The sequence below is a fragment of the Ranitomeya imitator genome, chromosome 2 (genome assembly GCF_032444005.1).
Source record: "Ranitomeya imitator isolate aRanImi1 chromosome 2, aRanImi1.pri, whole genome shotgun sequence".
Classification (NCBI taxonomy): Eukaryota; Metazoa; Chordata; class Amphibia; order Anura; family Dendrobatidae; genus Ranitomeya; species Ranitomeya imitator.
Genome location: NC_091283.1, coordinates 511,362,666 through 511,388,175, shown reverse-complemented (window position 1 = coordinate 511,388,175; position 25,510 = coordinate 511,362,666). Strand labels below are relative to the sequence as shown.

The window sequence follows — 25,510 nt, the reverse complement described above, 5'->3', positions numbered from 1 at the left end:
TCTAGGTTTCTTAGTTCCGGACTGCTAAAGATAGACAGATGCCAGACATCTGACACTGGTGGTTTCATGTGAAACATCAAAAAAGGAAAGAGGTGCTGAGAATCACTGTTTGGCAGCTCTATTATACAACAGTTCGGAAGGGTAAGAATGATTTGCCACAGAGGTGACCGCACTCTCACTCATCACAGCCTCTCACTTTACAGCTCCCGTATCCTCCGCATATTTTTGCATTTCCTCTCGAGCCCTCTCCTCCCGCAGCTCCTTCTGAAGCTCTTCGATTTTCTTCTGTTCCGCCTCATGTCTTTGCTCGGCTTTCCACACTTTCTCCACATTGCGCAATGTCTGTGGATGCCAGCTCTTCTTCAGATTCTAAGGAAATAAACAGATTTGACAAGGTTTAGTGGTACACATATGTCTGTGCTAATTTTCTGAACTGTTCCAGACCAATGAATGCTTCAGAATTCAGAAACCCTGCGCTCGTTGAATAATTCTGCATTGAGATGCCACAACAAGCATTTATAGCAAAACCAAGACTTTCCTTCAGCAGGAACAAAGGTTCAGTCCGCTGCCCTGGCCCTGTATCAAACAGCCTGGCCATGGCAAAGAGGATGGCTGGAGCAACTCTGGCCTGGCAATTGCCCACCCCTAGCTGTGACCCTGCCAATTTGCAGCCCTTTTAACAAAGAAGGCATTAGAGCCGGACAAACTACTATAACACATTTTACCAAAAATGATATATATCTTGCATGGAAAGCAGCTGATCAGGCAGATTTACATTGCATTTTTACTCTATTGGCCTGTCATAACATGTTCTTGAAAAAAAAAGAGAGAGCAGCAGGGGAAAGCCATTAAAGGGTTAAACCCATCCTCATTAATGGATATAGTTGGAAGGCGATTGTGGAAACAATCAACTTTCCAATTTATGGTTTACTAAAATTCCGCTTTCATCCCATGCTGATTAGTTTTGCTTTATTTTTTGTTTACTGCTTGTTGCCTAGGTTACCAGCCACTTATATAGTCCAGCAGTGGTGACTTGCTCTTGATATTCGATTTGTCTAAAGGCGAGGACAGTGACACCAGCACTGATAGGGCACCGGGGTCACACGTCATAAAAACTGCACGAGAGCCCCGCTGGAACGTGATTGCTGACACCGCTGGAACAGCACCGGCACAAGAGGCGAGTATAGGTGTTTTTATTTTAATGGGGCCAAACATGAGGAATGAGAATGGGCTGTTTAAGTAGTGACCTATCTGTCCACATTAGATGTGAACGCAGAATGTGACAGGTTACCATGGAACCCTGATGACATTTGAAGGTCCCGTTGCTGCCATCTTGGTCTTCCTCTGAAGCTTAGCAATAATCAATCGTGGTATTACAGTTTATAGTGCAGGTGATCAGATGATGGCAGGTTCAAGCGCCCCAAGGGGACGAATAAATAAGATTAAAAAAAAAAAAAGTTAAATCTAAAAACATTAAAAAAAACAAACATACAAATTAATGCCTTCTTCCCCCGTTATAAATAAGGAAAAACATTAAAAAATCTGATATTGGCTCGGCCGTAAAAGTTACATTTATCAAAATATCAAATTAATTATCTCCATCAGAAAATGATGCAAAGACAAAAAAAACAAGGAATGCCAGAAATGTGCACTTAAATACAAACAAAAAAACTGTAAAAATTGATCAAAATGTCGTATGGACCTCAAAATTACATCAATGAAAACGTCAGTTCTCTATACAAAAAAACAAAACAGTCCATGTGAAGCTCCATCAGCGGAGATAGAAAGGCTACAGTTTTCAGTGGCAGCACAAACAATGAATGAGAATGCTTCTTTAAATCAAAAAATCTAAGGCTAGGTTCACATTGCGTTAGGGCAATCCGTTAAGCGCATAGCGCTAGTGGATTGCGCTAACGCAATGTTTGTTTAGGGTCCGCGTTCGGCATCCCCGCTAGCGCAGATCCCCAATCTGCGCTAGCGAGGGACGGACCTCAGACGCTGCAAGCAGCGTCCGAGGTCCGTCACAAAAGAACGGCACATCGCTAGCGGGTGCCGAAAATGGCATGCGCTAGCGATGTGCTACAGCAAAAAATAACATTGCTGTCAATGGGTGCGCTAACGGACCCATTGCACGGCGTTAATTGCGACATTTATGCCGTGCAACACAGTCCGTTAGCGTTAACCCATTAATGCAATGTGAACCTAGCGTAAGTTTGGTGTCGCCATACATGTAGAGACCTGGAGAATCACGTTGACAGGATATTTTACCGCATAGTGAATGCTGTAAAAACGAAACCCAAAAAGGTCGAATTACATTTTTTTCACATTTCATCTTGCTTGGAATTCCCCAACCCTCCCCCCCCCACATCTTTCTGTATATTATATGGTGATCTGAATGAAGTCACTCAAAACTACAAATTGTCCTGCAGAAAACAAGCCCTCATTCCGCCACGTTGATGAATAAATAAAAGTTATGGCTCTTAAAAAAAGAGAAAAAAATATGAAAGATTGACCTGTTCCGAAAGGGTTAAATAGGTTGTCCGCCTTTATTGACTTTTCGTTTTTTTTTTAACTTAAACACATATATTTGGGAATAAAAGCAGCCCATATAGTAGCGTCGGAAAGCGCACAGTTTGGACCAGAGGCGCAATTATGGCTCTTATGAGCGGATCGTGGCAATCACCTTTATTAAATATATTCATATAAGGGAAACCTATAGCGGTGTGTGTTTGTGGGTGTGTGTGTTTGTATGTGGTGTGTGTGTGTGTACGTGGTGTGTGTGTACGTGGTGTGTGTGTGTACGTGGTGTGTGTGTGTGTACGTGGTGTGTGTGTGTGTACGTGGTGTGTGTGTGTGTACGTGGTGTGTGTGTGTGTACGTGGTGTGTGTGTGTGTACGTGGTGTGTGTGTGTGTACGTGGCGTGTGTGTGTACGTGGTGTGTGTGTGTGTACGTGGTGTGTGTGTGTACGTGGTGTGTGTGTGTACGTGGTGTGTGTGTGTACGTGGTGTGTGTGTACGTGGTGTGTGTGTGTGGGGTGTGTGTGTACGTGGTGTGTGTGTGTACGTGGTGAGTGTGTGTGTGTGTGTGTACGTGGTGTGTGTGTGTGTGTACGTGGTGTGTGTGTGTACGTGGTGTGTGTGTACGTGGTGTGTGTGTGTACGTGGTGTGTGTGTGTGTGTACGTGGTGTGTGTGTGTGTGTGTACGTGGTGTGTGTGTGTGTACGTGGTGTGTGTGTGTGTACGTGATGTGTGTGTGTGTACGTGGTGTGTGTGTACGTGGTGTGTGTGTGTGTGGTGTGTGTGTGTACGTGGTGTGTGTGTGTGTACGTGGTGTGTGTGTGTGTACGTGGTGTGTGTGTGTACACATACTGTGTAGTGACACTATAACCCCCATCATGTTAGCTGGTGTCGTTTCCCCATAGCTGGGCTCCAGGAGTCGGCTGTATGCTGTCAGAGCATTATTAATATAGACTTAGTGATACATATATAAAGTACTGTACCAGGTCTCCTCCTCCCATGATTAACTTCCGGCAGCCGCAGCTTCACTCCAGGAAGGTAATTTTCGTGTATGTAGGACTCCACGTGACGTCATAAACCTGAGCCGGAAACGGAAATAACCACACAGTGTGGAACGCAAAGCGAAGGTCATGTGACTATTTAAAGGGCCGTATCACGTGGGCAGTGTCAGTTTACGTCGACTATGTGGAATTTGCATGTTTCCAACCCTTTGGTGGCCGTGGGACTGCAAGTATAAGTATTCCCTGGGAGCGGTGCAGTCACAGGCGGGATATTTGATTGTAGTGTATACGTCCACTGTACACGTCATCATTCTACGCAGCTGATCCGCTGATGTCACCGTCGGTAGAAGGTAGACACGGACACTGCCTGCCCTGCCTCCTGTATAAAGCAGCTGCCCCTGGCTCCTCCTTCACTGATGGACACATAAGTCCTGGAATAATAGGGGTATTCTTATCGATACATCATCAGCGCCATAAATCTGACACCCACACAATTTGATTTCTGTTTGGGTAGTTGGAGTGTGTAAAATGGCATCAAAACATGATGAAGGGGGCACCCGGATTTGAACCAGGGACCTCTCGATCTGCAGTCGAATGCTCTACCACTGAGCTATACCCCCTCTTCAGTTACTTACTGGGCTGTGACTGTACAGGAGTTTAGGAAGTGCAACAAGTGGACAATGTTTCTGTTTCTTTGCATCATATATGTGACTTACTCATGAAAAGTACTAACCTCTGATACGGCAAAAAGCATAATAAATACAACCTCTACATTTAATAGTAATCTTGAGACTGTTTTTGTGCTGCCCCATTTCTCTGCATTTTTTCTTACGCCGTGCTTTTAAGGCTGTGTGCACACGTTGTGGTTTTTTCGCGTTTTTTCCCGATAAAAACGCTATAAAACCGCAAAAAAACCGCATACAATAAGCATCCCATCATTTAGAGTGAATTCCGCATGTTTTGTGCACATGATGCGTTTTTTTTTCGTGAAAAAAACGCATCGCGGCAAAAAACGCAGCATGTTCATTAATTTTCCGGTTTTTTTGCGGATTTCCCACTCCAAAATGCATTGGGAAGTGTCCGGAAAAAACCGCGTCAAAAACGCATGCAGTTTTCTTGCAGAAAATGTCCGGAATTCTCAGGAATTTTCTGCGAGAAATCCTGAACGTGTGCACATAGCCTAAAACAAACTGTAGCAGCAGGACCCATGTGCTATGTGTGGTAAAGCAGTCATTGATCAGCCGTTTTGGATTATTTTCAGAGGATGACATAGCTAGTGACCGATAAAAAAATCCAACAGATAACTTAGGGTATGTTTCCACGTTCAGGAAATGCTGCGTTTTTGACGCTGCGTTGAGCCGCAGCGTCAAAAACGCAGCGTCCAGATGTTACAGCATAGTGGAGGGGATTTCATGAAATCCTGTCTCCACTATGCATTAAAAGACGCATGCGGAATAACCGCGAAAACGCACATGCGGCGCTTCTTTTAAGAACGCATCATGTCCTTACATTGCAGAAAAAACGCAAGGACAGCGCAGGTGACCTGCCAGTGACCTGAGGTGCAGATTTGGTCAGGATTTTACCTGCATAAAATCCTGACCAAATCCTGATGCAATCCTGAACGTGGAAACATACCCTTAAATACCTATCTCCCAACCCCACAAAAAATAACCAAGGTGTGAAGGAGTCCCTGGTATGCGCACATGCTGTGGGAGTGCGCACATGCTGTGGGAGTGTACACATTGTGGTATCATTGCTACTTTAGTAACAGATCTCCTACTACTTTAGTAACAGATCTTTTTTCCTTCTATAAAGATATTATTGAGGAAAAACAGATACTTCAAGGGGGCACCCGGATTTGAACCAGGGACCTCTCGATCTGCAGTCGAATGCTCTACCACTGAGCTATACCCCCTCTCATATGCTTAGCCATGACAGGCTCACACATGTAGACAGCTGTAAAGAGCAAGAGTCTATTGGGATATGTTCCCATGGTCGCTAAACACTGTGGGTTGGACACTGCTTACGTTCCCAGCGTCCAACCCGCAGTAGCCAGATGTTACAGCATAGTGGATGGATTGAAATCCCATGTCCACTTTGCATGCACGGACGCCTCCAACATCCCTGCAGAGACGGACATGCGGCAAGTCTTTCCAGACCGCAGCATGTCTATTTATCTTGTGGAGACACTCAGTCTCCGCAAGATAAATAACACCCATCCAATGTATAGGGTGCAGTGATTCCGCACGGTTCAGTGAACATATGCGGAATCACCTGCATTCAAAAGCCAGCAGCTCTTTGGACGGAGCGGGCTTGTGCTTCTTCCAAAGCGGTATGAATGATTAGGCGACTTTATTCTTTGGGTCGGTGTGATTAAAGCGATACCAGATTTAAATCGGCTTTTTCTGTTTGGCTGCTGTCACACAGTAAAAGACTTTTTCTTGCGCGTCGCCATATTTTGAGAGCTGAACAGTGTTGAAGTTCCTAAAGGAGAAAAATGTGACGCTAAGCATAGTGAGACATAATCAATTGAGTGGGTGAGTATCGATAGAAATTTGCTCACTTGACATGGTTGTGCAAACTGAGGCACAACTCCTGCTTGATGTATGGATGTATTTTCAAGAGACTGCTACTGACCTGGTGAGGAGGAATTGGACTCTGACAAGAGTATCCCACAAAGTTGGTGCCAGAAAGGAGGACCAGGGAATGGCACTGTCTTTGCCGTCAAGAGAAATCAAGGTGCAGAAATTTCAGGTTGCTTGTAGGTAAAAAAATGTCTTTCCTGCTAAATAATGCGATCTAGATATATCACAGTATTTAGGGGGTAAAGTGCCGGGAGCAGTGCGCTGCTGAGTGTCAGACAGAATCAGAGCACACCCGATGCCGATCGCACGCGCACAGTCTGACACGCGCAAAATCGCCATGACATATCCATAAGTCATAGGTCGGTAAGTACAGTACTAGCCGACCATGACGTATGGATATGTCCAGTGTTAGGAAGGGGTTAAAGCACCATTCCAGTGTGTTTTTTTTATTGCAGCGCTTTAGAGGAGTATCTAATCTAAGTTCCCTGCCCCTACTCATACTAACCAGCCATTGTCTTCACCTTCTATCACCACCACTTCCGTCAGTCTCCAGCAGTTTGTGACCTGCCGGATCGCTGCAGTGTTTGCTGGGTGAGCCGCAAGTGACTTTTCAATGCAAGTCTATGAGAGCCTCGTTCTGGCTCTCATAGACTTATATTGAGAGCTTGTAACCGTTACTTCCGGCTAGTCAGAAGTTGTGATCACTAGATAGATGGTCCCAATAAAAGGTGAAAATGCTAGCGGTTAAGTATAAAACTATGGGCTGGTACCTTAGATTAAAAACACCATTCCAGCCCTGGAAAAAAAATGCTGGAATGATGCACACAGATTTAATCAGAATAGAGAAAATACCCCTGGGAGACAAGGTATAAAGTCCCTAGGATAAATGCGTGATAACTTATGCAACATACCTCCTAGTGAATAACACATTTTCTTTTGTTGTTTTTCATACACACTTATAAATGTACTATTGAAGAAAAACAGGTGCTTCAAGGGGGCACCCGGATTTGAACCAAGGACCTCGCGATCTGCAGTCGATGTTCTACCACTGAACTATACCCCTTCTTGTGAGATTAGGAATAACATGCTCATACATGAGCTGATGAGAGCAATTTTAACCCCTTCATGACCCAGCCTATTTTGACCTTAATGACCTTGCCGTTTTTAGCAAATCTGACCAGTGTCCCTTTATGAGGTAATAACTCAGGAACGCTTCAACGGATCCTAGCGGCTCTGAGATTGTTTTTTCGTCACATACTGGGCTTCATGGTAGTGGTAAATTTAGGTCAATAAATTCTGCGTTTATTTGTGATAAAAACGGAAATTTGACGAAAATTTTGCAATTTTCACATTTTGAATTTTTATTCTGTTAACCCAGAGAGTTATGTGACACAAAATAGTTAATAAATAACATTACCCACATGTCTACTTTACATCAGCACAATTTTGGAAACAAAATGTTTTTTTGCTAGGAAGTTATAAGGGTTAAAATTTGACCAGTGATTTCTCATTTTTACAACAAAATTTACAAAACCATTTTTTTTAGGGACCACCTCACATTTGAAGTCAGTTTGAGGGGTCTATATGGCTGAAAATACCCAAAAGTGGCACCATTCTAAAAACTGCACCCCTCAAGGTGCTCAAAACCACATTTAAGAAGTTTATTAACCCTTCAGGTGCTTCACAGCAGCAGAAGCAACATGGAAGGAAAAAATGAACATTTAACTTTTTAGTCACAAAAATGATCTTTTAGCAACAATTTTTTTAATTTTTCCAATGGTAAAAGGAGAAACTGAACCACAAAAGTTTATACCATCAAAAAGAAATGGAGTTCCATACACTAAGTAGAAAAATATAAATAAAGTTTATTGTAAACATACAACTAAAACACTAAATAAATAAATGAATAAAGAAACAAAAAAGAGGCCCTAGTAAAAATCAAGTGAAAACCTGAGCACAAACATCACCAAACAACACCATGGTGTAAGTAGTCATTAATAATCATATGAGTGACCAATATGTCCTACATATATCATAACATGGTTCATACATTTACCCAAATAGCTCCTGAAACTAGATATCACCAGTGCCAGAAAAAACCCCTTCAGATCATTATATAGGCAGGTGCCGATACTGAGGGAAGTAAAGTACATATAAAGCACTTCTACTAGAACGGGAGCTTACCCATGGTGAGTGTGATGTAGTGCTCAGGGACCGGATCCACCCCTTGACGCGCGTTTCGCGGAAGCTTTTTCAGAAAGGGATCATGCCGAGCTATCTCAATATCTGCACCTTTATAGCGCCACTAATTGTGTGCAGCGTCCTATTGCGCGTGCGTGCCGCCACAAGACCGGAAGAGCGTCCATTTCCCAGCGTTCATCAGGAGCGCACGTCAGGGGAAATCCCCAAGTGACGTCAGATGAGGACGCGCGCACCTGAGTAATTGAAGCCGGAGATCTGGGGCTTTCCCGGTGAGTGCAGAGCGCACACGCTGGACGGCGTCACACATCTCTAAAATCAATAAGGGGAGGGCCAGTACGCATGTTTGTGAAAGGGAATGAAGCCAGACTTATAGGATCCCCATGGATGTAGCGCACATACATAGAGTGCTTAGGGGTACAGCAAAACGCCCATGTAAATTATTTTCATGGTACAAAAGGTATAGGGAAAAAAAGGGGGGGGGAAGAGGGGGGAGAAGGGGGGGAGGGGGAGATCCACTTTGAAAACTAAATCAGTGCAATGTAACAGCTACAGGGAATAGATATTATAGCTCCTGTAATAAAGTTCAAAGTGCAAGGATATTATAATAAATAATGACCCTGAATATGGGACATATATACGTGACATGTGCATATAAACATACAATGCCAAGTAATAACCTAGACATTATCTATACAAGATATTGATGTGAAACAAAAATAATAATAATGATAATATTAATACATCAATTGTATAAATTTACAAAAATAGTGTACATCATAGAAATATATATACGTTTCAAATGACAAACCGAAAGTGCAATATATAAAAGGACATGTAATATCCCCCCCCTCCCTCTTCCCCAGACCCTCAAATTGCGTTCATATCTTCATCCCAGGAGAAAGATCCAGTTCATGTTTCCATATTTTTAGCCATCCTCATTGGAGTAGTAGAGTGACCTCACTGCATTATAGTAGACTATAGTGGCACCGGCAAAATGCACACATAGAGATAACTCGATCTAGGGACATAACAAAGATGATTAGAAAAGAGAAAAGAAAAAACAAAATCACATAAAATTAAAAGCCATAAAAAATAAAAGTATTATTAACTGCATAGACAGGGGACGTGTAGGAGCAAAGGGGATCATAGAAAAGGAGCAAAGCTCAACTTCTCATTCAGTCCTATGGGGGCCATAAAATTCAAGGTTACAATCCATCTACATTCGGTCTGTGCTAACAGGCGTTTAATATTTCCTCCCCGACTGCCGCAATGCACCTGATTGATCCCCATGATCCGTAGACCTTTGGGGTCACAGGCATGCATCTTACGGAAGTGCTTAGGGAGGGTTTTGAGGATACTGATATCCTCCACCTCTTGAGCATTCTTGATGTCCCTCACATGTTCCCTCACACGCACGCGAAGTTGACGTGACGTGAGTCCGACATAAATCCTGGAGCACGGACATGTGGCCAGATATATAACGTATGTACTTTTACAGCTAATATGATGCCGAATCTGAAATTTATTTGCTCCATCAGCTGATGAAAAATGAGTACTCCTGATCAAATTCTTCTTTTTGCAGGCCAAACAATCCCCGCATGGGTAGCACCCCCATGTTGGGCCCCTATTTGTAGGATTCAAGGGGTTTGTCACTTTTGCCACATAATGGCTTTTTACCAGTATGTCTTTGATGCTTTTGCCACGTCTTGCAGTAAATTGTGGCCTAACAGGGATATTAGATGCCAAAACTGGGTCAGTAAGGAGAACTGGCCAATGAGTATTAATTATCTCTTGCATACGTCTCCAATAGCAGTTGTAAGAAGAGATAAATCTAATCTGGTTCTCTGATGTTTTCTTTTTCTCTTTTTTATAGAGCAAATCTTGTCTCTCAGTTTTTTTGGCTCTCAAATAGCCCTGTTTTATGCATCGGTTGCTGTAGCCCCGAGCTCTAAATCTTTTCCTCAGGTCTTCTGCTTGGGCCTCGAATTTGTGCTCTGTTGAGCAGATCTGCTTTGTCCTGAGGAATTGCCCAACTGGGATGGCTTTGATAGTATGGGTGGTGTGAGACGAAGAGGCATGTAATAATGAATTCACAGCAGTTGTTTTTCTAAAAATATCTGTATGCACAGCCCCAGTCTCATCTACCGCCAAACTGATATCCAAGAAATCGATTTTGTTCTTATTTGTCTTATAGGTCAATTTGATGTTAAAAGGGTTGCGGTTGAGCTGATCCACAAACTCAATGATACCCAAATGAAAAAGATATCATCAATATACCTATGCCAACACTGCACTCGGTCCACGGCAGAGACCCCGTCCTGCTGGAAAAGGGATCTCTCCCATAGACCAAGAAACAGGTTGGCATAGGCTGGGGCACAAGCTGCCCCCATGGCAGTGCCACGTTTTTGTAAATAATACCGATCTTTGAAAACAAATAGGTTGTGGGTCAGCACAAACCGCAACAACCTAATAATAAAATCACAAAGTAGGCCATCCCAGTTGCTGTTCCCCAGGAAAAAGCGGACCGCATCAATACCATCATCATGGGCAATACATGTATATAATGACTCAATATCAGCTGTTACTAGCCACATGTCCGGCTCCAGGACCATCACCTCCACTTTAGTCAACATGTCTGTTGTGTCGCGTACGTATGATGGGAGTATTTCTACCATAGATTTTAAATAATGGTCGATGTACTTACAGACTGGATCACAAAGGCCATCAATCCCAGAGACTATAGGTCTTCCAGGAGGATTTTTTGCATCCTTGTGTATCTTTGGTAACAGATACAATGTTGGAATCTTTGGGAACTCCACGGATAAGCCATCAAAGGTCCTTTTATCAATGATTCCCTGGTCCAATGCATCTCGCAAAATTTGGTTCAATTGTGTTTTATACGCAACTAGAGGGCAATGAGACAGACGACTGTAAGTATCTCCGCAGCCTAACTGTCTAAATACCTCCCTCTCGTACTTGGCAGTAGGCCAAATGACTACGTTCCCCCCCTTGTCTGCTGCTTTTATCACCACGTCATCCATAGCCCTGAGTTCGTCCAGAGCTTGACGTTGGAATTTCGTTATATTATCATTGGCAATAAACTTGGGGATTTTTTTAAAATCCTCCAACACCAATTTGGTGAATATCTCAACTTGTGGGCATATTGACAAGGGAGGGAACGTGGTCGACCTAGGCGCTATCGATCTCGGAAGCATACCTTGGGCCTCAGGCTCTTGTTCTTTAAGCAAATCCACCAGAATAGCCAATGTCTCCTTTTCAGCCATGGTAGTTAAGTCACCTTCTTCACTATCCCGTTTGTTATGTAGTTTTTTCAAAATTAGTTTGCGACAAAACAAATGTAAATCTTTCATGGCTGAAAAATAATTAAATGGGTTATTAGGTACAAATGTAAGACCGAGAGAAAGCACATCCAGTTGTGCATCTGATAATTTATGGCTGGACAAGTTGATTACCTCCAATGTTCCAGTCTTTTTCTTTTTATCATCAGAGTAGCTAGATGCCGGTATTTTACGTTTTGTGGGAAATCTCCCCTTTCCAAATTCTGGAGGCTTAATGCTCGGTCTTCTCTGTCTATTGGGTATTTGGCCTGACCCCTGAGAGGTGTCAGCATCATGATCCTCCCCTGATGTCACAGATGAGAGAGATTCAGTCCGAGCTCTAGATGTAGATCGTCCCCTCCTTCTTTTTTGTCTCCACCGATAGACCTGATTATTCTGGAAATCCAAAACATCCCTTTGGAATTTTTTAGTTTTAGTCAATTTAATTTCATCTTCCCATTTGGCAAAGTCTTTTTCTAGATCATCGTTCAGTTTTTTAATTGCTTCAGATGTCAAATCTTTTTTCAACGATGTCTGAATAGCATCAATATCTCTCTCTACTTCACTAAGGGTCAGTTCGTTTAATTTAATAAGAAGCTCCACGAAGCCTTTGGAGCAGTTATTGGCCAATTCCTCCCATCCATTCCTAAACCAGGGTAAATCATTTTCAAACGAAGGAAATACTTGGACCCTCAGGCCCCTCGGTATCAATCCTCTGGAGACATATTTCTCCAGGAACCCTTTGTTCCACCACGTCCTCATACGTCTAAGCAGCAGTGTTTTTAATTTCTGAATAGTTTCATAATTTTCTCTATAGTTACTATTTAAAATCAAACTAGGGTCCTCCTTAAAGGGAACCTGTCACCCCGTTTTTTGAGATTGAGCTATAAATACTGTTAAATAGGGCCTGCGCTGTGTGTTACTATAGTGTATGTAGTGTACCCTGATTCCCCATGTATGCTGAGAAATACATTACCAAAGTCGCCGTTTTCGCCTGTCAATCAGGCTGGTCTGGTCAGGTGGGCGTGTTCACAGCGCTCTTTTCTTCCCCAGCTTTCCGTTGGTGGCGTAGTGGTGTGCGCATGTCCAGAGTTCCGACTTCCCTGCGCCCACGTGAAGACACAGCGCGCGATCTGCGCTGTAATCCCTTGCATCGGTGGGGGCGGCCATCTTCCTGTGGCCGCGCGTGCGCAGATGGAGTACTCTGCTGCACGGGGCTTCAGGAAAATGGCCGCGGGCAGCCGCGCGTGCGCATTAGAGATCGCGGCGGCCATTTTCCCAAAGCCGAGTTTGCATCTCGGCTTTGGGAAAATGGCCGCCGCGATCTCTAATGCGCATTTTCCTGAAGCCCCGTGCAGCAGAGCACTCCATCTGCGCACGCGCGGCCCCAGGAAGATGGCCGCCCCCACCGATGCAAGGGATTACAGCGCAGATCGCACGCTGTGTCTTCACGTGGGCGCAGGGAAGTCGGAACTCTGGACATGCGCACACCACTACGCCACCAACGGAAAGCTGGGGAAGAAAAGAGCGCTGTGAACACGCCCACCTGACCAGACCAGCCTGATTGACAGGCGAAAACGGCGACTTTGGTAATGTATTTCTCAGCATACATGGGGAATCGGGGTACACTACATACACTATAGTAACGCACAGCGCAGGCCCTATTTAACAGTATTTATAGCTCAATCTCAAAAAACGGGGGTGACAGGTTCCCTTTAAAGACTTCATTGATTTGATTGAGCCATGACGAATCTCTGGCCCTGAAATCCATTGCTCTGGAGTCAACTGCTGTGAAAAACACAGAATAAATGACTAATAAACTCAAACTCACAGATAAGGCATGGAGTTCATATACTGCGTAATATTTTTGTAATTGATAGTATCTACCCATACAATACTGACAAACTGAGTGTATACTCCCAACACACATATATACCATCAAAAAGAAATGGAGTTCCATTGTATGGAACTCTATTTCTTTTTGATGGTATATATGTGTGTTGGGAGTATACACTCACTTTGTCAGTATTGTATGGGTAGATACTATCAATTACAAAAATATTACGCAGTATATGAACCCCATGCCTTATCTGTGAGTTTGAGTTTATGAACCACAAAAGTTGTTGTCCAATTTGTCCTGAGTACGATGATACCTCATATGTGGGGGTAAACCACTGTTTGGGCGCATGGCAGGGCTCGGAAGGTAAGGAGCGCCATTTGACTTTTTGAATGAAAAATTGACTCCACTCTTTAGCGGACACCATGTCGCGTTTGGAGAGCCCCTGTGTGCCTAAACATTGGAGCTCCCCCACAAGTGACCCCATTTTGGAAACTAGACGCCCCAAGGAACTTATCTAGATGCATATTGACCACTTTAAACACCCAGGTGCTTCACAGAAGTTTATAACACAGAGCCATGAAAATAAAAAATAATTTTTCTTTCCTCAAAAATGATTTTTTAGCCCGGAATTTCCTATTTTTCCAAGGGTAACAGGAGAAATTGGACCCAAAAGTTGTTGTCCCGTCTGTCCTGAGTACACTGATACCCCATATGTGGGCGCACAGCAGGGCTCGGAAGGAATAGCACGCCATTTGGCTTTTTAAATGGAAAATTAGCTCCAATCATTAGCAGACACCATGTCGCGTTTGGAGAGCCCCTGTGTGCCTAAACATTGGAGCTCCCCCACAAGTGACCCCATTTTGGAAACTAGACCCCCAAAGGAACTAATCTAGATGTGTGGTGAGCACTTTGAACCCCCAAGTGCTTCACAGAAGTTTATAACGCAGAGCCATGAAAAAAAAAATTATTTTTCTTTTCTCAAAAATACTTTTTTAGCCCGCAATTTTTTATTTTCCCAAGGGTAACAGGAGAAATTTGACCCCAAAAGTTGTTGTCCAGTTTCTCCTGAGTATGCTGATACCCCATATGTGGGGGTAAACCACTGTTTGGGCACATGTCGGGGCTCGGAAGGGAAGTAGTGACGTTTTGAAATGCAGACTTTGTTGGAATGCTCTGCGGGCATCACGTTGCGTTTGCAGAGCCCCTGATGTGGCTAAACAGTAGAAACCCCCCAGACAGGACCCCATTTTGGAAACTAGACCCACAAAGGAACATATCTAGATATGTGGTGAGCACTTTGAACCCCCAAGTGCTTCACAGAAGTTTATAATGCAGAGCCGTGAAAATAAAAAAATCATTTTTCTTTCCTCAAAAATAATTTTTTAGCCCACAATTTTTTATTTTCCCAAGGGTTACAGGATAAATTGGACCGCAAAAGTTTTTGTCCAGTTTCTCCTGAGTACGCTAGTACCCCATATGTGGGGGTAAACCACTGTTTGGGCACACGTCGGGGCTCGGAAGGGAGAGAGCACCATTTGAATTTTTCAACGCAAGATTGGCTGGAATCAATGGTGGCGCCATGTCGCGTTTGGAGACCCCCTGATGTGCCTAAACAGTGGAAACCCCTCAATTCTAACTCCAACACTGACCCCAACACACCCCTAACCCTAATCCCAACCCTAACCACAACCCTAACCCCAACACACCCCTAACCCTAGTCTTAACCCTAATTCCAACCATAACTCTAATTCCAACCCTAACCCTAGGGCTATGTGCCCACGTTGTGGATTTGTGTGGGGATTTTTCGGCACCGTTTTTTAAAAATCTGCACGTAAAACGCACTGCGCTTTACCTGTGGATTTACCGCAGATTTCCAGTGTTTTTTGTGTGGATTTCACCTGTGGATTCCTATTATGGAGCAGGTGTAAAACGCTGCGGAATCCGCACAAAGAATTGACATGCTGCGGAAAATACAATGCAGCGTTTCCGCGCTGTACTTTCCGCACCATGGGCACAGCGGATTTGGTTTTCAATAGGTTTACGTGGTACTGTAAACGTGATGGAAAACTGCTATGAATCTGCAGCGACCAATCCGCTGCGGATCTGCAGCCAAATCCGCACCGTGTGCACATAGCCTAATTCTAACCCTAATTCCAACCCTAGCCCTAATTGTAACCCTAACCCTAATTGTAACCCTAACCCTAATTCTAACCCTAGCCCTAAGTGCAACCCTAGCCCTAAGTGCAACCCTATCTCTTAGTGCAACCCGAACCCTAAGTGCAACCCTAACCCTAAGTGCAACACTAAGTGCAACCCTATCTCTAAGTGCAACCCTATCTCTAAGTGCAACCCTAACCCTAAGTGCAACCCTATCTCTAAGTGCAACCCTAACCTTAAGTGCAACCCTAACCCTAAGTGCAATCCTAGCCCTAAGTGCAACCCTAGCCCTAAGTGCAACCCTAGCCCTAAGCGCACCCCTACCCCTAAGTGCAACCCTAACCCTAAGTGCATCCCTAACCCTAAGTGCAACCCTAACCTTAAGTGCAACCCTAAGTGCAACCCAAACCCTAAGTGCAACCCTAAGTGCAAACCTTTCTCTAAGTGCAACCCTAACCCTAAGTGCAACCCTAACCTAAGTGCAACCCTAACCCTAAGTGCAACCCTAACCCTAAGTGTAACCCTACCCCTAACCCTAACGGAAAAACAAAAATAAATATATTTTCTGTATTTTATTATTTTCCCTACCTATGGGGGGGATAAAGGGGGGTTTATTTACAATTTTTTTTAATTTTGATCGCTGTGATAGGTTCTATCACAGCAATCAAAATGTACAGGGAACGAATCTGCCGGCCGGCAGATTCGGCGGGCGCACTGCGCATGCGCCCGCCATTTTCCAAGATGGCGGCCCCCATGGGAGAAGACCAAGGACACCGGGACTAGGTAAGTATGATCGCCGCTGTAAGTCGGTGGGGGGGCCAGATCCGGGTCTCCAGCCATGGCCGATGCTATTGCAGCATCGGCCATGGCTGGATTGTAATATTTCACTAATTTTCATAGGTGAAATATTACAGATTGCTCTGATTGGCTGTTTCACTTTCAACAGCCAATCAGAGTGATCGTAGCCATGGGGGGAGGGGGGGCAAAGCCACCCCCCCTGGGCTGAAGTTCCACTCCCCCTGTCCCTGTAGGTCGGGTGAAATTGGAGTTAACCCTTTCACCCAGCCTGCAGGGACGCGATCATTCTGTGACAGCATATGCGTCACAGGTCGGATTGGAACCGACTTTCATGATGCATACGCTGTGTCACAGGTCAGGAAGGGGTTAATAATAATCCTTGAAAACATCTTTAGATCTATTCAAGTTTCTACGGACTTTAATCCTCAGTGCTTGCTTTTTACTGCGCTGAAAAATAGGTAAAAAACAACAACATCCCAACGTGCAAGGATGCGGCGGATGTTAGCAATATAACACAGGTACTGACCTTCTGCAATGGCCACAGCCTAGTCATTTAACCATATATAAAGGTTTTAGGCTATATGCACACGTTGCAGATTTGCCTGTGGAATTTTCTGTACAGATTCTTCACTTTCTTGCCAGAAAACGCAGGTGCGGATTTGATGCGTTTTTTTGTGAGGACAACATGCGGATTTGTCTGCGTTTTTGTGACCTAAATAAAGCTAACATACTTCCAAAAAAAAATTATGATGTCATTGCTTGTCCAACCTCTTCATTCACATACTCCATTGAAGAATACTATTTACACAGATAGATGGAATATACACTTAAGTCCATATATATTTGGACAGAGACATTTTTCTAATTTTGGTCATAGACCTTACCACAATGAATTTTAAACAAAACAATTCAGATGCAGTTGAAGTTCAGACTTTCAGCTTTCATTTGAGGGTATCCACATTAAAATTGGATGAAGGGTTTTGGAGTTTCAGCTCCTTAACATGTGCCACCCTGTTTTTAAAGGGACTGAAAGTAATTGGACAATTGCCTCCAAGGCTATTTCATGGACAGGTGTGGGCAATCCCTTTGTTATGTCATTCTCAATTAAGCAGATAAAAGGTCTGGAGTTGATTTGAGGTGTGGTAATTGCATTTGGAAGGTTTTGCTGTGAAGTAAACATGCGGTCAAAGGAGCTCTCCATGCAGGTGAAATAAACCATCCTTAAGCTGCGAAAACAGAAAAAAAACATCAGAGAAATTGCTACAATATTAGGAGTGGCAAAATCTACAGTTTGGTACATCCTAAGAAAGAAAGAAAGCACTGGTGAACTCATCAATGCAAAAAGACCTGGGCGCCCACGAAGACAACAGTGGTGGATGATCGCAGAATAATCTCCATGGTGAAGAGAAACCCCTTCACAACAGCCAACCAAGTGAACAACACTCTCCAGGAGGTAGGCATATCAATATCCAAATCTACCATAAAGAGAGGACTGCATGAAAGTAAATACAGAGGGTTCACTGCACGCTGCAAGCCACTCATAAGCATCAAGAATAAAAAGGCTAGACTGGACTTTGCTAAAAAACATCTAAAAAAGCCAGCACAGTTCTGGAAGAACATTCTTTGGACAGATGAAACCAAGATCAACTTCAACCAGAATGATGGAAAGAGAAAAGTATGGAGAAGGCGTGGTACAGCTCATGATCCAAAGCATACCACATCATCTGTAAAACATGGCGGAGGCAGTGTGATGGCTTGGGCATGCACGGCTGCAGTGGCACTGGGTCACTAGTGTTTATTGATGATGTGACACACGACAGAAGCAGCCGAATTAATTCTGAGGTATTCAGAGCCATACTGTGTGCTCAGATCCAGCTAAATGCAGCCAAACTGATTGGTTGTCGTTTCATACTACAGATGGACAATGACCGAAAACATAAAGCCAAAGCAACCTAGGAGTTTATTAAACCAAAGAAGAGGAATATTCTTCAATGGCCAAGTCAGTCACCTGATCTCAACCCAATTGAGCATGCATTTCACTTGTTAAAGACTAAACTTCAGACAGAAAGGCCTACAAACAAACAGCAACTGAAAACCACCGCAGTGAAGGCCTGGCAGAGAATCAAAAAGGAGGAAACACAGCGCCTGGTGATGTCCATGAGTTCAAGACTTCAGGCAGTCATTGCCAACAAAGGGTTTTCAACCAAGTACTAAATATAAACATTTTATTTAAAATTATTGAATCTGTCCAATTACTTTTGGTCCCTTTAAAAACAGGGTGGAACATGTTAAGGAGCTGAAACTCCTAAACCCTTCATCCAATTTTAATGTGGTTACCCTCAAATGAAAGCTGAAAGTCTGAACTTCAACTGCATCTGAATTGTTTTGTTTAAAATTCATTGTGGTAATGTCTATAACCAAAATTAGGCTAGTTTCACATTTGCGCTTAAAAACGCAGCGTTTTAAACGCAAACGCAGGTGGTGAAAAAAACGCATGTAAACGCGTGCGGTAAAAAAACGCGGCGTTTTTACGCGTTTACATGCGTTTTTCTTGCGTTTTTGGTACGCATGATGAGAATTTTTTTTGGGGGGGAATAAAAAGCGTCTTTAGTGTGTGACAGCTGCCAATCATAAAAATCAACTAGAAAACCCACTATAAATAGAAATGGCTAGGGTTAGGGTTTGGATCCCTAGGGTTAGGGTATGGATCCCTAGGGTTAGGGTTTGGATCTGGATCCCTAGGGTTAAGGTTTGCATCCCTAGGGTTAGGATCCCTAGGGTTAGAGTTTGGATCTGGATCCCTAGGGTTAGGATCTGGATCCCTAGGGTTAGGGTTTGGATCCCTTTATCACCTTGATGGTGGGGGGTGGCTTATCAGTGTGTAGACTTGTTTTTTTTCTATGGAAACGCATGCGTTAAAAAACGCAACCAAACGTATGTGCTTAAAAACGCATGCATTTTTTTGCCGCAAAAAAAGTATTGCTGTCTATGTAAACGCATGTGTTTTTTTGCGGCAAAAATATGCCTCTAGAAATTACTACATGTTGCATTTCCGCAACAAAACGCAAGCATAGAAACGATGCATGCATCGTCAAACGCGGCAAAATGCATACCAAAAAAACGCATGCGTTTTTAATGTTAAATATAGGGGAAAAAACGCATGCTTTTTTTTGCGTTAAACCGCAGCGGCAAAAAACGCAAATGTGAAACTAGCCTTAGAAAAATGTTGTCTCTGTCGAAATATATATGGACGTAACTGTAAATAGATAGATAATAGATATATAGATATGGGATAAATAGATGGATAGATATATACATAGATAATAAATACCAAGCCCAATGTTTAGTAATAAACATAATAAAATGGTACATAGTGAGTTAAATAAAGATACACACACACAAAATCTGCGTTAGGCCAGGGTCACACTTGCGAGAAACTTGCACGAGTCTCGCACCTCAGTACTCGGCATTCGAGACCGGAGCATTCAGCTGCATAGAAATACATGCAGCCACACACTCCGGCCCAGAGTGCCAGTGGCAGTGCTGGGTATTGAGATGCGAGACTCGTGTGAATTTCTCGCAAGTGTAACCCCGACCTTAAATGCAATGTTTAATATTTTTTTTTTTTTTAAATGTGGAAGAAAAAAATGGTGCGGGCTCCCGTGCAATTTTCTGCACCAAAGAGGGAAAGCCAGCGACTGCGGGCTGATATTCATAGTCTAGGAAGGGACCATGGCTATTGCCCCCCCCCCCCTTGGCTACAAACACCAGCCCGCAGCCACCCCAGAAATGGCGCATCTCTAAGATACGCCAATTCCGGCACTTAGCCTCTCTCTTCCCACTGCCCTGTAGCGGTGGCATATGGGGTAATAAGGGTTTAATGTCACCTTTGCATTGTAAGGTGACATTAAGTCTTTAGTAATGGAGAGGCGTCAATAAGACACCTATCCATTGTAACAACTCTGCTGGCATCACGGCATGGCCTCTCATCTCTCACACTATCTTACCCACTGCTCCAGGTCATGTTGTCGTTTCTGTTTCTTGCCAGCTCCATATTCTGTGCCTCTGCTCTCTGCATGCTTCCTGGCTGTGTGCATAGGGGGGCTGCGCCTGAACTTTCTGGTTCTTATAGGAATCAGGTGCACCTGTCTAATCTGTTCCTGACCAATTACCAAGAGGCCTCCAGTATTTAGTGCAGCTCTACCCAGTGGACTGGGCCTGTGCAATGTGTTAACTCAGTTTGTTTTGCTTCTGAGCTGCCAGGCCTTGCTTTGTGTCTAGCCTTCTCTGAAGGCTGTTCTCCTTGCTTTGCCTTGTATCTTGTTTGTCTGCCCTCCAGGAGGCTGAATATCCTGGTCCCTGTGTCTTTGTTCTTGTACCTTGTCTTGTTCCATTACCTTGTCTGAACTTTGTCCTATCTCTGTCTCCTTGTCTGTGGTTTCTTTCCCTGTAGTGCCTCTCTGCTCTGCTCTCGGCTCCGCACTCTGCGACCTTAATTTGCTCTTGTCTTTGCACTCTGTGCCTTTGCTTTGCACTTGGCTCTGCACTCTGTGCCTTCTCTCTGCTCTTGGCTCTGCACTCTGTGCCTTCACTCTGCTCTTGGCTCTGCACGCTGTGCCTTCACTCTGCACTTTGTGGTTCTACCCTTGTTCTCTTGCAGCTTTACCTCTGCTCCGCACTCCTGCGGTTCTGCTCCGTTCTACTCTGCTCCGCTCCTGTTATCTCTTGCTGCAGCTCCTCTCCGCATTCCTTGCGGTTCCGCTCTGCTTAGCTTCTGTTGCTGAGCTATCTCTTGCTGCTCTACCGCTCCTATCTGCAGCCTTGCGGTTCTCTTCCTGTGTGAACAGGTCCCAACCTGTTCCTTCATACTCCTTTTCCTTCCGGCTTGTTTCCGTACCTGCATCTCCTGTGTGAACAGGTCCCAACTTGTTCCTTCATACACCACACCAACCTGCTCTGTGTCTCTGCCGTGCCGGCCAGCCCTGTGTCTCTGCCGTGCCGGCCAGCCCTGTGTCTCTGCCGTGCCGGCCAGCCCTGTGTCTCTGCCGTGCCGGCCAGCCCTGTGTCTCTGCCGTTCCTGCTAGTCATGTGTCTCTGCCAGCTGTGTCTAAGCCGTGCCAGCCTACTCGTCTGAGTTTCATCCGTGCTCATCTGCTAGTTGTGCCTGATGCCCGCACCTGTCCTAGTGTTCCTGTTTCCCAAATGGGATCAGCAGCCACAGCCAGACACCACCCTGGAGTAGCACCTGGCAGCTGCCTGCCGCACAAGCCTGACCTCACCATCAGAGGCTCCAGTGAAGAACAAGGCAGCTGTCATAGTCACGCCCCTTCCAGGGTAGTCTGGTTCGTGGCACAGTGGGGCCACAAACCCCCCGAGCTCACGCCCACCGGTCAGGGCGTGAGCGTTAGTAACATCCATTACTAATCCTACAGTTGTGAAAGGGTTAATAAAAGACCACACAGTAAGAATAAAGCATTTTAATGAAATAAATCACTACATTTTTCCCATCTTTATTGCTCTGCCAATCCATGCGACGCCCTCATTCTTCTGGAAAAAAAATAATGAATAAACCAACAGTATACCACCTGGTCTGAAACAGTCAATTTATTAACGAGTGTCCCACGACGATCTCCCCTATAGAGCTGTCACATCAGGAGATGTGACTGCTCTATAGGCCTTTAGTGACACACTGACAGGAGACAATGGCTCCTGCAGTGTTATCACTGAGGGTTCAATGAGTTCATTGCTCTCACTTTACGGCACAGCTGCGTGAGAATTTTCCCACGCAGCTGTGCCGCAAGTGACAGTATGAACTATACTGTACTCACAGCGGCGGAGGGATACAGTGCGGAAGGATACCTTCCGTCATTGTATCCCACAGCCCCTGGAGAGCAGTTGCATCTGCCGATGTGACAGCTCTCCACGGGAGATCGTCATGGGACACTCGTTATTACATGGATTACATGCAATCAGGGAGTATACTTTTGGTTTATTATTTTAATTTTTTTTTACAGGTGATTGATGGTTTCGGGGCTATATGTTTGGTGACTATGTACTGTATGTTCTGTCTGTACTGTATAAGTGTGTATGTGGTTTTTTTCTTTACACTTGAACACAGTTGCTGGATGATGGGACTATACTGTCCCCACACAGCCCAGCGATTCCCACACAGCTCCACAGACACACACACAGCCCTGCAGACCACCGCGGGCCCACACAAACACCCGCACACAGACACGCACATCTTCTCCACACACACAGTCTCCACCCACATACATAGTCTCCACCCACACACTTCCCCCTCCCGATCTGCAGCGTATCTTGCACGCAACTCCGCAGATCCTGTGGTTTTGCTGCAGATTTGACTGAATCAATGGAAGTCAATGGGTGCAGATCCGCAAAAAGAATTGACATGGTCCTTTTTTGAATCTGCTGCGTTTTCCATGCGGATTTTTCGCACTATTAGCACAGGATTTTTTTTGCCATTGATTTACATTGTACTATAAATCACTTGCAGATCTGCAGCGTTTCCGCAGGAAATCTGCAACGTGTGCACATACCCTTATAGTGCAAAAGTAGGAAAACAAAAAACCTCATCACTAAGGCCGGCGTCACACTTGGCATATGAAAATACGGTCCGTTTTTTACAAGAGTAATACGCAGAAATCATCCCAAAACAGTGGTCCGTATGTCATCAGTAGGCAAGGTGTGGCTGCGAACTTTGCGCATGTCATGCTCCGTATGTAATCCGTATGGCATTCGTACTGCGTTTTTTTCTTGCAACCTTGCAAAATGGACATAAAATGGATCCATGGGCTAAAATAATCGTGAAAACATACAGTATATACCATACAGTATATATATATATATGTGTCAGAATGGGAAAGCCAGTGACTGAGGGCAGATATTAATAGCCTAGAGACGGACCATGGTTATTACCCCCCTGGCTAAAAACATCTGCCCCCAGCCACCCCAGAAAAGGCACATCTGTAAGATGCGCCTATTCTGGCACTTAGCCTCTTTCTTCCCACTCCCGAGTAGCGGTGGGATATGGGGTAATAAAGGGTTAATGTCACCTTGCTAATGTAAGCTGACATTAAGCCAGGTTAATAATGGAGAGGTGTCAATAAGACACCTATCCATTATTAATCCAATAGTAGTAAAGGGTTAATAATACACACACACATTATGAATAAAGTATTTTATTGAAATAAGTACACACATGGGGTTGTAAACTCTTTATTGTACACTTAATCCACCTGAAGAAAAAACAAACTAACAATATCCCATACCTTTCCGGTGCTCAGTCACGTCCCACGCTGTAAATCATCTGAAGGGGTTAAAAAATTTTACAACCAGGAGCCTACTAATGCAGTGGTTGCTCCTGCAATTGAATTACTGGCTTTTATGCTATCTAGCTCTGTATGAAATATAAATCTATATATACTAGATGGTGGCTCGATTCTAACGCATCGGGTATTCTAGAATATGCATGTCCACGTAGTATATTGCCCAACCCACGTACTATATTGCCCAGCCACGTAGTATATTGCCCAGCCACGTAGTACATTGCCCAACCACGTAGTATATTGCTCAGTCACGTAGTATATTGCCCAGTCACGTAGTATATTGCCCAGCGACGTAGTGTATTGCCCAGCTACGTAGTATATTGCCCAGCTACGTAGTATATTGCCCAGCTACGTAGTATATTGCCCAGCCAAGTAGTATATTGCCCAGTCACGTAGTATATTGCCCAGTCACGTAGTATATTGCCCAGCCACGTAGTATATTGCCCAGCCACGTAGTATATTGCCCAGTCACGTAGTATATTGCCCAGTCACGTAGTATATTGCCCAGCCACGTAGTATATTGGCCAGTCACGTAGTATACAGCACAGACACGTAGTATATTGCACAGCGAAGTAGTATACAGCACAGAGCCACGTAGTATATTGCACAGCGACGTAGTATACAGTGTTATGAACTGGTGGCCTTGGAGCAGCATGAGACGTACTCTGGAGAAGGTGGTCCCTGTACTGACCGCAAACCCTGAACCTATCAGCGCAACTAAAAGTAGCCGTGGGGGGTACCTAACACTCCCTAGACCCCTCGGCACAGCCTAAGATCTAACTACCCCTAAAGACAGAAACAGGAAACCTATCTTGCCTCAGAGAAAATCGCCAAAGGATAGATAGCCCCCCACAAATATTGACTGTGAGAGGAGAGGGGAAAAACATATGCAGCTATGAAATCAGATTTTAGCATAGGAGGCCATACTAGCTAAAAAGAACGAATAGAACAGAGTACTAGGTCAGTATAAAACACTAGAAAATATCCACCGCAGAAAATACGGATCACCACATCTGACTAAAGACATGGGGGGTATATCTGCATCTCCAGAGAAATATCTAGGCTGCAAAAAATCCTTCACAGACAAAGCTGGACAAAACAAAAACATGAAAATGCACAGAACTATAAGGTCCACTGCAGGTGGACAGAAAAAACAAAGCCAGGACTTATCTTTGTAGAAAAGCACAGCAAACTGGAGAGACCAGCAGGGAAGTGAATCCTTCAAGAACAATGGACTACTGGCCCTGACTAAAGGATCCTGCAAAGCTATATACCCCAGTCAGTCCTACAATTAGTAGATACACATGTCCACTCCTGCAATCCAGGCACAACTGCATTACCCTCTACAACCACCAGAGGGAGCCCAAAAGCTGAATTCACAACAATACAGCACAGAGCCACGTAGTATATTGCCCAGCCATAGTATATTGGCCAGTCACGTAGTATATTGCCCAGCCACGTATGTCACAGGTTAAAAAATAAACATATACTCACCTTCCGAGGGAGCCCTTGTAGTAATGTTGCCTGTGTGCAGCGCACTCGGCAGCTTCCGGTCCCAGGGTTGGTAGCGCAGGACCCGTGATGACGTCGCGGTCACATGACCGTGATGTCATGGCAGGTCCTTCTCGCGTAGGTGTGCAGGACCTGTGATGAGGTCGCGGTCACATGACCGTGACGTCATGGCAGGTCCTTGTCGCATACCATCATTGCCACCACAACAT

At 44.4% G+C, this 25,510-nt stretch overlaps 1 protein-coding gene and 2 non-coding genes across 3 annotated transcripts in view; all 3 read right to left on the bottom strand.

Annotated features, from left to right (window-relative positions):
- Nucleotides 1-3,603, bottom strand: part of CWC25 (CWC25 spliceosome associated protein homolog) — a 58,145-nt gene extending 54,542 nt beyond the window's left edge. Inside the window, exons 1-2 of the mRNA XM_069751687.1 lie at nucleotides 3,503-3,603; nucleotides 197-369 (exon numbers count right to left, since the gene is read on the bottom strand). Of these exons, the coding sequence (XP_069607788.1) occupies nucleotides 197-369; nucleotides 3,503-3,520 (191 nt within the window). The 5' untranslated portion in view covers nucleotides 3,521-3,603. The remainder of the gene's footprint in view (nucleotides 1-196; nucleotides 370-3,502) is intronic.
- Nucleotides 3,604-4,068: 465 nt separating this feature from the next.
- TRNAC-GCA (transfer RNA cysteine (anticodon GCA)) lies at nucleotides 4,069-4,140 on the bottom strand. The gene has a single exon. It is a non-coding gene; the product is annotated as a tRNA-Cys (tRNA).
- A 1,223-nt stretch (nucleotides 4,141-5,363) lies between these two features.
- On the bottom strand, nucleotides 5,364-5,435 carry TRNAC-GCA (transfer RNA cysteine (anticodon GCA)). Its single transcript has one exon. It is a non-coding gene; the product is annotated as a tRNA-Cys (tRNA).
- Nucleotides 5,436-25,510: the final 20,075 nt, after the last annotated feature.